Source organism: Acomys russatus, chromosome 19 (genome assembly GCF_903995435.1).
Source record: "Acomys russatus chromosome 19, mAcoRus1.1, whole genome shotgun sequence".
NCBI classification, from domain to species: Eukaryota; Metazoa; Chordata; class Mammalia; order Rodentia; family Muridae; genus Acomys; species Acomys russatus.
Genome location: NC_067155.1, coordinates 15,207,695 through 15,220,728, shown reverse-complemented (window position 1 = coordinate 15,220,728; position 13,034 = coordinate 15,207,695). Strand labels below are relative to the sequence as shown.

The following is a 13,034-nucleotide window of genomic DNA, read 5'->3' as shown; positions in this document are numbered from 1 at the left end:
AAAAAACAACAACAAACAAACAAAACAGAGAAAAACAAAATGCTTGCCAGTCTTCCAGTAGAACAGAGTTTGGTTCCCAGCACCCATGTCACATGGCTCACAAACACCAGTGTCCCCAGCTCCAGGGCATTCAATAAACCACATTCCATAGACACATGTAGATAAAAATAAAGTAGATCTTTAAAAATATATATTGGCAAAAGCCAGGCGTAGTGCCACATCTCTTTAACTCCCTCCCCCCATGTCCTTAGTTCCAGCCCTTGGGTGGCAGAGGCAGCCAGATCTCTGTGAGTTCGGGGCAGCCTGATCTACAGAGGGAGTTCCAGGACAACCAGAGCTATGTAGTGAGACCCTGTTTTTAAAAAAAGAAAGAAAAAAGAAAGCTGGGCATGGTGGTGCACACCTTTAATCCCAGCACTCCGGAGGCAGAGGTAGGTGGATTGCTGTGAGTTTAAGGCCAGCCTGGTCTACAAAGCGAGTCCAGGATATCCAGGCTACACAGAGAAACCCTGTCTCAAAAAAAAAAAAAAAAAAAAAAAAAAGGCAATATTGATTGAATACTAGCACTTTGTAAGCAGTCTCCACTGACTATTTAACACTGAGAGACCTCCATCCTACATCTGAGGACACTGAGGCCCAGAAACGTAAAGTGACCTCCTCATGGTCACACAACTAGAAAGTGGCAGAGCCCAGTGCAAACCAGTAACTCAGCCCCACCAAATAACTCCTCTGGCTCCCAGGGCTGGCCAGATCTTGTGGTATGCTGGAGACATACCAGTATGGAGGACTTTTACAAACACTCCATAGTCACGCCAACGCGGGGCAGGAAATTGCACGCTCATGGCCTGGAAGAAGGCCAAACACTCAATGTCACCCTTGGCCTGACGCTCCCAGACCATCCACGCTAGGGAAGGGAGGCAGCTGGCACCAGATGCTGGGTGCGGCCTGAGACTCCGTCACCCAGGGGTGAAGGGTGCCCAAAGTACTATGCAAATACTTTTGGGTGTCACCCAGTTCGCTGAGCCCAGTGTCCTGGTCCCTGCCCTTTCTCCCTTTCTGGAAGAAATTGCCAGACTTTCTGTAAATGATTGGAGGAGTGGAGTAGAATGGACCCAGAGCTCTTTGTTTGTTTGTTTTATGTTTTTGTTTTTGTTTTTTAAGATGGGGTTTCTCTGTGTAGCCCTGGCTGTCCCAGACTCACTTTGTAGACCAGGCTGGCCTCGAACTCAAATTCATCCACCTGCCTCTGCCTCCCGAGTGCTGGGATTAGAGGCGTGCAGCACAACCGCCTAGCTGGGCCCAGGGCTTTTGAAATTGCTCCTAGAGGCTGAACTCAGACTATCTACTGGAATTCTCAACATAAGGCCAGAGCGACACTTCAGCTCGGCAGCTGCAGCCAAGCCTTAAGGCCTGAGTTCGATCCCTGAGACCCACATGGTGGAAAGTGAGAACTGAGTCCCTCACATTGTCCTCTGAGTTCCACACTCAAACACATTCATATACAACAAATAAATGAATAAAATGCAATAAAGTTTTGAAAGAAAATAACAGGGACATTAACAAAAAAGAAGTGGAGGGGGCGTGGCTGTCTCAGCACTTGGGAGGTAAAGACATGAGGATCACCAGTTCAAAGCCATCCTCGATTATGTTGAGAGTTCGAGGCTAGCCTGGGCTACTTGAGACCCCCCCTCCCCCATCTCTCTCTCTCTCTCTCTCTCTCTCTCTCTCTCTCTCTCTCTCTCTCTCTCTCTCTCTCTCTCTCTCTCTCACACACACACACACACACACACACACACACACAGCATGCGCACCTAGGCCCCACACCCTTCCAGCTGTGCACTTCCCTAGGTTCCTTTGGCAGATAGCTTCGTGCAATCGGACGAACTTGGCATCTGGGTGGTTCAACCACGGGGTCTTCCCCTAGCTGCAGCCTCCTGCTGGCCATGACTGCGCATGCGTGCCGACGCCCCCTCCAGCCCCGGATGGGAGGAGGGGATAGAAGTGAGGCTGGGTCCGCCGGCTCGCCGGGATCCTTTTCCCGGCTCTCCTTTCCTACGGCAGCGGCGTCTCCTGGCTCCCGCTGGGCAGTGCAGATCCGAGGGCTGAAAGGTAGCTCAAGAGGCTTAGTCGAGACTGGAGGGTTCCGGAGCCCTACCCTTTGGGAGGGGCAGCCTGCAGGTGAAGAGGGCAGGGTCCTGGTCCCCCGGAGATGCATTGGGGACTGGACGCCAGGATCTCTCCGGGCGTAGGTATAAGTCTGGGTGCCCTGGTTTTGGAGGAGTGCATGCGACGCCAGACATTTGGGACTCCCTCCAGTGAACGTCCATTCTGGGTCTCCAGGTGGCTCTACACACCACACCTTCCTTTCGTCTTTTTCTCCAGGTCTCCCCAATCTTCTCTGAGGTCCCCAGTTCTACGCCAGAGATGCGATTTAGCGACCAGAAGGACAGGGCGGAAAATGCATCAATAGACTGAGACTAAAGGCAGGGTAAGCCCCCCCTTTCCGCTTAAATCCCTCCCACTGCACTCAGAGGGCCCACGACTGGGACAGAGTGGCACGCCCACCGCGCTCAAAGACCCGCCCCTGCGCTTGGGTGGCCTGGTCACTGACTGTGGTCCTTTTTGTATAGCCCCGCCCATCTCAGGTTTAGCGGTCCAGCCCGTTCCGAAATGCCTCCGCCTCACCTAGCAAAAAGACTATCCCTCGGTTTTATTTTCACACACCCGTCCCAGTGTGCGCTTAGGCTCCATCTTCCAGCCCTCTTGAGTGAGGATCAGACTTATCCAAAACCCTGGTCCTAAACAGACTGACCTTCTGATTTTAGGCCGCCACCCCTGTCTCCATGAATTTGGTTATCATCGGCTATCATCCTCTCCCCCTGCCCGACTGCTCCTTGGTTCCTCTGCTAGCAAGATGCTGGGTGGAAGCGTGAAGTCCGAGGCCAGAGTCTCGGAACCTAGTCCCGCTTGCCAGGATCCAGTGGCCCAAGGAGGTGAGAGCAGCCCGGCGTTCTCAGAGAGATCAATCCCCAGGAGCTGTGGAGAATCAATGCTATGGGCATTTGGTACACCCCCTTACCCCCCTACCCAGCAGGTTGTGGGGTATTATGGGTAGGTACTGGAAGCTTTCAGGACCGTCTTGGCACCTCTTTGAGGCGCTCATAGAATGTAAGGTCAAAGGACGAGCAGAAACGTGCTTTAATGGGGACACCAATGTGACACTTGCCTGCTCAGAAACCTTGAGATGCCCTTCTAGCATTAAGAGATGGCAGGGACCGGCGTGGCGGCGCACACCTTTAGTCCTAGCACTCAGGAGGCAGAGGCAGGGGGATGCCTGTGAGCTTGGGGCTATTTGGTCTACAGAGCATGTTCCAAGCCAGCCAGGGCTACATAGTGAGGCCCCGTTTCAGAGAGGGTGAGGAGAGAAGGCAGAGCCTGACCTGGTTCCAGGGCGTGCCTGTTTCCGGAAACCCACCAGCTCTCCTGTCCCCCAGCTCCCCACCAGGACCTGCCGAAGCCCAGCCTCCCTGCTGTATCTGAGAGCAGCGTGCCCTCCCGGCCCCGCCGGCGCCCTCCGCCCCAGCGCCCGCACCGCTGCCCGGACTGTCCCAAGGCCTTCTCCTACCCGTCCAAGTTGGCCACGCACCGCCTGGCGCACGGCGGCACCCGCCCGCACCCGTGCCCCGACTGCCCCAAGGCCTTTTCCTACCCGTCCAAGCTGGCTGCGCACCGCCTCACGCACAGTGGAGCTCGCCCCCATTCCTGCCCGCACTGCCCCAAGGCCTTCGGCCACCGCTCCAAGCTGGCGGCGCATCTCTGGACCCACGCGCCCGCCCGCCCCTACCCGTGCCCCGACTGCCCCAAGTCTTTCTGCTACCCGTCCAAGCTGGCAGCCCACCGCCACACGCACCACGCCACCGACGCCCGCCCCTACCCTTGCCCGCACTGCCCCAAATCCTTCTCGTTTCCCTCCAAACTGGCGGCCCATCGCCTGTGTCACGACCCTCCTACCGCGCCCAGCAGCCAGGCCACTGGCAGCCACCGATGCTCCAGCTGCGACCAGGCCTTTGGCCAGAGACGCCTCCTCCTGGTTCATCAACGAAGCCACCACCAGACTGAGGGCCAGGGAGAGAGGGAGTGAGCTGGCCTAGCCTATTTGGCCTCCTTTGCCTGTCAATAAAGACCTGGGATTTCTAAGCGCTCCTGTTTGTGTGGACTTCCCTCTAACAGGGAGAAAGACAGGGTCGGGTCATGATACAAGTAGCCCAAGCTGGCCTGGAACTTGTCCTCTTGCGGCAGCCATCCATATCCCGTGTTCTAGTTTATGTACCCGGGGTCATTTGGGATCGGCGATACTGGAATTTGATTTAGAAGGTTGAGGAATTCTGTTTATGTGCGGAGGCGAGCGTCGTCGGTTTGGCACTGTGTTCAAATCTTGATCCCTGTTGTGGTGACACTGTGGAGTTGTAGTGACACTAGTCAGGCCTGTTCCTCTACACACACACACACACACACACACACACACACACACACACACACATTTGTATGGCAAAGGTAAAAAGCCTGCTGGCATCTTTGGTTGGGGAGGCAAAAGAAAGTCGAACTCAGTGCCCCTGTTTGGCCATAAGGCATTTACAACACATTCTTATTTGTGGCAGTGATTTATCCCGCGCACCCAAGCCTGTGATAAAGGCTTAAGAGATGCCCACCGCAACACTGTAGTGTGGCCGCACTGGGGGCAGCCCAACACATGCCCACCACCAGGGGCCAACGTACAGAGGGGAACCTGTGGCTTCAGGAAAGAGGCCTGCACTGTGCGAATGTAGAGCCGTGAGCACAGGAGGCAACGTGTGTGTGTGTGTGTGTGTGTGTGTGTGTGTGTGTGTGTGTGTGTGTAAGGGATGGGGGCAGAACAAAGGGTGCGCATACAGGAGCGCTCAAGGCCTCCGAATCTCTTGGGAACCTTGGACAAGGTTTGTGACTTCTCAGGCCTTGGGTGCATTATCTGAAAGCACTTTGAGTTTGTGGAGTGTTTGCCTCATATCTCCAGGCTGCCCTTGAACTAACATGGTGCTGAGGGCTTCACGCATGCTAGGGAAGCACTACACATGCAGGCACACACACACTTTTGGGGCGTTTATTGTCTCTTGATTTGTATGTATCTGGGTGTTTTGTCTGCATTTATGTGTACGTCCAAGCCTGGTGCTTGTTGATATGAGGGTGTCAGATTCCCTGGGACATTAGGGATGGTTTGAGCCACCATGACCCAGGACCAGCAACAAGTGCTTTTAACCACAGAGCCATCTGTTAAGTTCCAGCACACACACACACACACACACCCTTGGCTACTTTCTTTTATATATATATATATATTTTTTTTAAAGATTTATTTATTTATTATACAGTGTTCTATTTGCATGCAACTCCTGCAGGCCAGAAGAGGGCATCAGATCACATTATAGATGGCTGTGAGCCACCATGTGGTTGCTGGGAATTGAACTCAGGACCTCTGGAAGAGCAGTCAGTGCTCTTAACCTCTGAGCCATCTCTCCAGCCCCTTGCTTATATTTTTAAGACAGGGTCTCACTGTGTAGACTTGGAATGCACTATGTATACCAGGCTGCCTTCAGTTTCAGAGACCTGCTTGCTTCTGCCTCCTAAGCGCGGCCAACAAAGCGGGTCCCACTTTTGATGTTTTGTTTTGGTTTTGGCTTTTTGAGCAGGGCTTCTCTGTGTAGCCTTGGCTGTCCTGGACCTGCCTTGTAGACCAGAGGCTGCCTCTGCCTCCCCAAGTGCTGGGATTAATGGCCAACACACCTGGCTCTCTTTTGATGTTTTAAGATTAGGCTTACTCTGTAGCCCAGGCTGGCCTTACGCTTATGGCAATCCTCGGGCTTGCTACAGCTCTTGGCACGACAGGGCTGCTGTAGGTCGTGGGGAAGGGGCACTGTCACCTCAGCACAGTTGGGTTCTCTCTTGAAACCTGGAGTCTGTAGAACTGATGTTGCCTATAGCTGTGTCCTGTAGATCTGAATCAAGCACCTACTGTGTGTTGAGCCCAGCTTGGGGAGCTAAGGGTACAACGGGGAAGACCTGGTCTAGAGACAGTGGACACTAGTCAAGTAGTGGCCAAAGTCAAAACAAGATGGGGCTGGTAAGATCGGTCAGAAAGGGTGGGCACTTGTTACCAACGCGGACTTCGGACCCTCCTGAGGTGGGCAGAGGATCCTCTCTGGCAAGTTGCCCTTTGATCTCCATGTGCACGCTGTGGCACATGCTCTCCATACACACGCTAGATAAATAAATGTAAGAAAACAACCAAGCTGGGAGTGGTGCCACACACCTGTAGTTCCAGCACTCAAGAGGCAGAGGCAGGAGGATTGCAGAAGATTAAGGCCTGTCTGGCCTATATAGCAAGTTCCAGGCCATGCAGGGCTATCGTGTGAGGGCCTGTCAATAAAACATACTGACAGCACACATGCTAGGCCTATTTTAAAGAACAAGTCTGCACAGCCTGGCACACACCTTCCCAGATACGGTGACATCTGTGGTCTCAAAAGCTCACAGTCCTAGGCTTGCACTGACATATGCCAGGCCCTACCTGTTGCCTGGGAGAGCAAAATCTTCCTGTGAGGAGCCAGACAACTTGCAGGAATCAGTTGTGTCTCTCTAACAGGAGGGGCCCAGGGATTGAACTCAGGTCATCAGGCTTGGCAGCAAGCTCATTTTACCCACTGAGGCATCTCCCAGGCCATCTGTTTGTTTTGTTTTAAGAAACGAGAGGAGAGGTTTTCTCGGCTAAGCTAGGGTGACCGAGACAGTCAAGGGGTGGTAGGTCCATGGCAGGGGGAACATTCAAGATCGTAGCACAGCCTGCTCATGTGCTCTCCCTGGATCAAGAAGCAAGAGCTGTTTTGTTTAAGACAGTTATCTTGCGGCTGACCTGAAACCCATTATGTAGGTAAGCAGGACTATTCATCCATTCATTCATCCACTCCTGGCTGGCCCGGAACTTACTATGTAGACCAAGCTGGTCTAAAATCCAGAGATCCGCCTGCTGGAACTAAGGGCGTGAGCCACCACACCTGGCTAAGTTTGATTTATTGGTGTGTATGTGTGCGCGCGTGCTCAACGGTGTGCTACATCATGCACATGGAGGTCAGAGGACACTTTTGTGTAGTCAGCTCTCTTGCCTGTACCTCTACATGGCTTCTGGGGATCAAAGTCAGGTTGTCAGGGTCACAAAGCAAGGACATGTCTGTGCACCATGTGTATGCCTGGCACCTTTGGCCATCGGATCCCCCAGAACTGGAGTTATAGGTGGCTGTGAGCCTATGACTGTGGGAATTGAGCCTGTGTCCTCTGCAAGAGAGTCATCAGTGCTTTTAACCACAGTCAACTCTCCAGCCCTTAAGTTCTATTTTCCCCCCCCAAAGATGGTATCTCAGCCGGGCGTGGTGGCGCACGCCTTTAATCCCAGCACTCGGGAGGCAGAGGCAGGCGGATCGCTGTGAGTTCGAGGCCAGCCTGGTCTACAAAGTGAGTCCAGGACGGCCAAGGCTACACAGAGAAACCCTGTCTCAAAAATCGCCCCCCAAAAAAACCCCAAAAAAAGATGGTATGTCACTCTGTCACTCTGTGGTCCAGGCCAGCACCAAGCCTACAGTCTGCCCGCTAAATGTGTATCTATGCCACCTGGACCTGGGTTAAGAAACAAATCTAAAGAGTAAAATCCCAAAATACTTAGATGGAAAGGAGAATTATCTTAAGAGACCAGAGGCAGAGAGTTATCTGAAACCAAAACACCGTGAACAGAGGCTCAATACGCCTGACCATGAGCAGGTGCTACATCCTTGAGCAGGCTTGCTTTTAGTTGGTGTACCCCAAGACTTGGAAAGGTGAGGAAGTCTTCAGGTGATGTTGGAGCTCTCAATGTTCCAGAAGTGAGCAGGCTGCTGTGCTGTAAGCTGCTGGGGAAGGACTTGGAGGAGGGGTCAGGATCCTCCCTGCCTCATCCCAGCATTGGGGCCTCTTATCTGGGGTGACAGAGACCTGCCCTGGTAAAGTGTCCTTCCAGAGGGGCTGGAGAGATGGCTTTGGTGGTTAAGAGGACTGGCTGCAGCTCCCACAGCAGTAGCAGTGGTTGCACAAAAGCAAACTCACGCGAGTGAGGTATGGAGGTGCATATTTTACGCCAGCACTTGTGAGGTTCTGCCTCCCGTCTCTGACAGGAGGATCAGGAGTTCAAAGTCACACTCAGCTCCATATGGCTTGGGCTGAGATGGCTTCAAAAACAAAGAAACCAGATGGGTGCAGCGGTGGTGCACGCCTGTAATCCCAGCACATGGGAGGCAGAGGAAGGTGGATCTGTGAGTTCGAGCCCAGCCTGCTCTACAAAAAGAGTCCAGGACAGCCAGGGCTACAGAGAGAAGCCCTGTCTCGAAAAACCGAGACAATCAACCAACCACCCACAAAGAAACCAAAGGTCATTAAATAGAGGCTCAGTTCCCAGTACTGTCACAGAAATACTAATTAGTCTAGGAGGGGATCATGTCACCAGGGGTCTAGTGGCTTTTGGTATTTCTTTTTTTAGGTTCACTGAGATGGAGTCTCATGTCATCCACACTGGCCTCAAACTTGCTATGTAGCTAAAGACGCTAACACAGCCCTCCAGGGAAGCCCTTTGCAAACGTACACTCTAGATCCCCCGCTCCTACACAAGTATGCACCACCCACGTGGCGGGTAAGACAAGGGCTCGGTGATATAACGTGGACAGACGCAGCAGCCACAGATGCCCTCAAGCAGAGGAGTGACCGTGGGCAGCCCCTGGAAGCTGGAAACGCAGGCAGTTAGGACCTTGGAGCCTCCAGAAGGCCTGCTCCAATCACACCTGTGCCAGCCCAGGAACCCATGCCAGATCTCAGCCTGCCAGGCCCGCTGGAGAACATGTGTCCGCCTGAGCCAAGTTTGTGGCACCTGGCTGCGCTGCCAGGAGAGCAGCCAGTGCAGCTGGAATGGATGAGGCGCCAACCCGCTGACCTGCTGACCGAGTACACAAAGCTTAGTGTGACCAGTCAGTCAGACAGATGGGGCGGAAAAGATCGGTAACCCTCGGTTGGTTAATGTTAGGTTACCCAAGGGCCTGGTCTCAACTCTGACTGACCCTGACCTATGCCTGCTTAGAGGCCCTTCTGGTCCCACCCCAGAACGAAGTCCAACCCCCTCAGCCTGAGTTCACAGCGCTCCAGGGCAGCCCCATCCAAAGGAACTTTCCCCAGAGACAGCGTTTGGTGACCCTGGGAGCTGGGACCTGAAATCAGCCTCTCTGCCTGCCTTTCTCTCTCACTCCCTATTCCTGGCTTCTTATTGAGGGCAGTCTCACAACGCATGCTATGCTGGCCTCCAATACTTAAGTGATCCTCCTGCCTCTGCCTTTAAGAACCAGGGTCATATTCCTTTATCTCTTTACACCAATGGCCACCTGTGTCTGGTGGCTACCACAAAGGTCAGCATCTGAGGTGGTGCTCAATTTCCAGGCTATCCACCCCACAGCCCCTCCCTCTGAGCAGCTGTAGGCCACTCTTATCACCTGATTTTAGCCCCTGGCCGGCCCCACTCCATCCTCTTCTGCGTTGATCCCCTAACAGCTCTGTTCCAGTCCCAGCTTCCACTTGGAGCCTTGAAAGGGGCTGCAGGATTTGGGCAACTTGGTAAGAACAGCCTTCCTCCTGCCTGTCCTGCCTCCCAGGCTCGATGTGAACCATGCTGGCAATGCTACAGTGACACCAGGGAAGGAGGCTGGGACGTCCGGCACATGTGATGAGCACCCACACCTCCAGCTCACAGCCCACAGAGACACCTCACACAGCAGCGCTGAGTGGCAGTTCCAATTCCTTGCCTCCTATCAGCACAGGACTATAGAGCTAGGGGAGAGAGTGCTGGTTCTTGGCAGATCTCTGGTGGAGGGCCCCACTCACCTCTTCCCGGACCCTAGGACAGCGACATGGAGCAGCCCCAAGCCCAGGCCAGCACTGAGGGCAAGCAGAATCATGCTTAACCTGAGCTGGAGTCTTTGGAGAAAAGAGCAACTGAGTCAAAGTCTCCTTTATTAAACTCATCTGTGTGCACAACTGTACGCATGTGCGCAGGTGTATGCATATGTACAGGTGTATTCACGTGCGCAGGTGTACTCTCAGGCCTGGGGCACCACCCCATAGAGCTGGTGGGGGAGTAACTTCTGCTTCTCATTACAACTGTAGATCCACCGGGGCCGGACAAATGCCAGAGAAGGGTTGTCCATCAGGGCCTGGGGGAGAGGGGTCCCACATGGGAACATATGAGAGGACAGAAGGAACACAAAATGGGTTGGTGTTCCCCGTCTCTGCCCTTCCAGGGCTCACCTCCTCAAAGCTGGGATCCCACTCCTGGGCCGTGATGACAAACTGTACCCGCTCACTCATGTAGTCCTCGAGCTCACTGGTGGGAGAGGAGAGGTGGGGGTGACTGTGAGCGGCCTGTCCGCACTCTCATGTGGGTCAGGCTGGGTGCTAGAGTGCCGTTTTTCTCTTAGCTCCCATGCTGAGATTCCTATTAAAAGTATCTTTTGGCCTGGAGAGATGGTTCAGAGGTTGAGAGCACTGCTGCTCTTCCAGAGGTCCTGAGTTCAATTCCCAGTAACTACATGGTGGCTCACAACCATCTATAATGAGATCTGGTGCCCTCTTCTGGCCTGCAGGCACACATGCAGGCAGAGCACTGTGTATATAATAAAATCAATCTTTTTTTTTTTTTCTTTTTAAATATATTTTAACAGCCCCAATTCTGCTTGAGGACTTCCAGCACGGACCCAATAGCTGTTCTCCACTTTTGTATGCACTGTCCCCTCTCTGGACTTTTCTTTCCCTCTTCTTCCTCTTTCTGTTTTTAAGTCCTGCCCCTGAATCTGCCTGTGAGACCCGCACCTCCCACGAAGCAGCCTTGACAAGCCACAGCAGCAATGCCTACAGTGCTAACCCTTCAAAAGGGGGGAAGAAGCGCAGCCCTCAGGGCTATGGGCACAGTAGCCAGGGCTGTGCTGGACCCCGCAGCCTGTGCTATCCTCTTCCCACAGCCCATGCCCTCTGCAAAGATGCCAGCTTGTCCCTGGACCCAGCACCAGCCCCACAACTGACCCATTGAAAGCTGTCACATATCGGATGAGCTTCCTCCTCTCATCCCCAGGGAACTCGCCGTACAGGAAGAAGTGTTTGCCCTGGAAGAAGTCTGTGGGAGAGATGGGGAAAGGCAAACATGAGGCGCCAAGTCCCGGGACACTGACCAGGGTTACTGAGTGCTTGGAAGACAGGGAGGGCGAGGCACCGGAGTTGAGGGCAAAGTGCTCCAAGAGTGTGGGCCCCTGACTAGTACGGTTTAGTCTAGCACCATCTAAGCTGGCAGTGGCTAAACACAGCCGTGCGGCTCTTACAGTCGGGTCACAGCTGCTCCGCTGGCCTGGCCCAGGCTGGCCGAGAGGCAGCCACCACGTTGCCTCTGCCGGCTGCCACTCCGGCCTCTGAGCTGGTTTTCTCTCCATTTTCACAGTCCCGGGTCACTGATTCATTGCCCTCATTTTGGGAGGTTCAAACTACATTTCTGCCATTGCCCAGCAAATAGCTCTTTCAGCTGTTTCATCCTGATTTCCCGTGCTCTCCTGCCCCTCCTTCCTTCCTTCCTTCTTCTTTTTTTTTTGAAAAGGGGTCATCCCCAGGCTGGCTGTAAAGTTGTGATCTTTCTGCCTCACCCTCCCGAGTGCTGGGATTACAGGCAAGCACCACCACACCTGCCTCTCCTTCTGACCCTTCCACACATGTAATCTAAGAACTTGGGAGGCTGAGCAGGAAAGCCACAAGTCTAAGACTAGCCTGGCACACCTGAGACCCTGTCTCAAAAACCAGAACAGGAAAGCAGCCTGCTGCAGAGGGCACACACACACACACACAGAGCTGGCCTAACAGGACCAGGGATGGGGGCTAAGCAGATCATGTGCCTGGCACTCAGGTGTGCAGGGGTTGAGTTAAGAGAGCTGAGTGTGGGGGTGGGGCAGGGAGTCCTGCTCACCCTGGGAGGATCACTACAGCAAGGTCACACTGTAGGACGGAAAGGGAAGTGGAGAGCAGGAAGCTGTGAGGAGGGGGTGAAGAGGGAGTCACAGGAAAGGGAGCGAGCAGGGCAGGAGGGCACCGAGGCAGCCAAGTCAAGGAGCAGGGGGACAAGGTGACACGTCAGAGGGGAGGGGTTTCTAACCTGGGAGCTCTGGAATTGGCAGGTCTGCCTCTGGGGTTGCCTCGTTGTCGGTGTTCTCATCTGTGGAGCCTGCATATGGGTCCTCGCCATTCTCCCCTGCAGCTGGAGGCTGCCTCTGCTCCTTCTGCTTGGCCACCCTGAGTGGTCAGAGTGCAGGGTGAGCGCTCACTCGGGGAGCAGACACATGATGCCAAAGCCAAGCCGCACCTCACCCCTCCAAGCCTACCTCCTCAGTTCATCCTCAGTGTCACCGGAATCTTCTGCCCCATTGTCCTGTCCTTCTGCCAGCAGCAACTCAGTCAGCCAGGCTTGTCTCCTGGGAAGTCTGGCAACTCCCCTCCCAGAATATAGCCAGGGCCTGTGACCTCAACCTCAGCTGCCCTCTCAACCCTGTTTTCTGGGCACACAATGTCTTTCTCCTCCACTCCATTCATCTGGGTATAACCCTACTCACTCAGACCCAGGGCTCCAGGCCCAGCCCTCCTCCCTCAGACCCAGGGGTCTAGACACCAGCCCTCCTCCCTCAGACCCTGGGGTCTAGATACCAGCCCTCCTCCCTTAGACTCAGGGGTCCAGGCCCAGCCCTCCTCCCTTAGACTCAGGGCTCCAGACACCAGCCCTCCTCCCTCAGACCCAGGGGTCCAGTCCCAGCCCTCCTCTTTCAGACCCAGGGGTCTAGACACCAGCCCTCCTCCCTCAGACCCAGAGGTCTAGACACCAGCCCTCTTCCCCCAGACCCAGGACTCCAGGC

General features: G+C 54.3%; 2 protein-coding genes across 2 annotated transcripts in view; one reads left to right on the top strand and one right to left on the bottom strand.

Moving 5' to 3' along the window:
- The first annotated feature begins 2,522 nt into the window (after positions 1 to 2,522).
- Positions 2,523 to 4,183, top strand: Znf575 (zinc finger protein 575). Its single transcript, XM_051162597.1, has 2 exons — positions 2,523 to 2,993; positions 3,495 to 4,183. The coding sequence occupies exons 1-2, from the start codon at positions 2,915 to 2,917 to the stop codon at positions 4,139 to 4,141; spliced, it is 726 nt and encodes a 241-aa protein (XP_051018554.1). The 5' UTR covers positions 2,523 to 2,914; the 3' UTR covers positions 4,142 to 4,183.
- Positions 4,184 to 10,164: 5,981 nt separating this feature from the next.
- Xrcc1 (X-ray repair cross complementing 1) overlaps positions 10,165 to 13,034 on the bottom strand; it is a 32,595-nt gene continuing 29,725 nt past the window's right edge. Inside the window, exons 13-17 of the mRNA XM_051162593.1 lie at positions 12,510 to 12,564; positions 12,284 to 12,420; positions 11,173 to 11,263; positions 10,402 to 10,477; positions 10,165 to 10,307 (exon numbers count right to left, since the gene is read on the bottom strand). Coding sequence (XP_051018550.1) covers positions 10,194 to 10,307; positions 10,402 to 10,477; positions 11,173 to 11,263; positions 12,284 to 12,420; positions 12,510 to 12,564 — 473 coding nt within the window. The 3' untranslated portion in view covers positions 10,165 to 10,193. The remainder of the gene's footprint in view (positions 10,308 to 10,401; positions 10,478 to 11,172; positions 11,264 to 12,283; positions 12,421 to 12,509; positions 12,565 to 13,034) is intronic.

What these genes read in the sequence shown, in the direction of transcription:
- Znf575 (XM_051162597.1), top strand. Translation starts at nt 2,915, where the DNA reads ATGCTGGGTGGAAGCGTGAAGTCCGAGGCCAGAGTCTCGGAACCTAGT. An exon ending in GGATCCAGTGGCCCAAGGAG is followed by an intron (nt 2,994 to 3,494) that starts GTGAGAGCAGCC and finishes CCTGTCCCCCAG; the next exon opens with CTCCCCACCAGGACCTGCCG.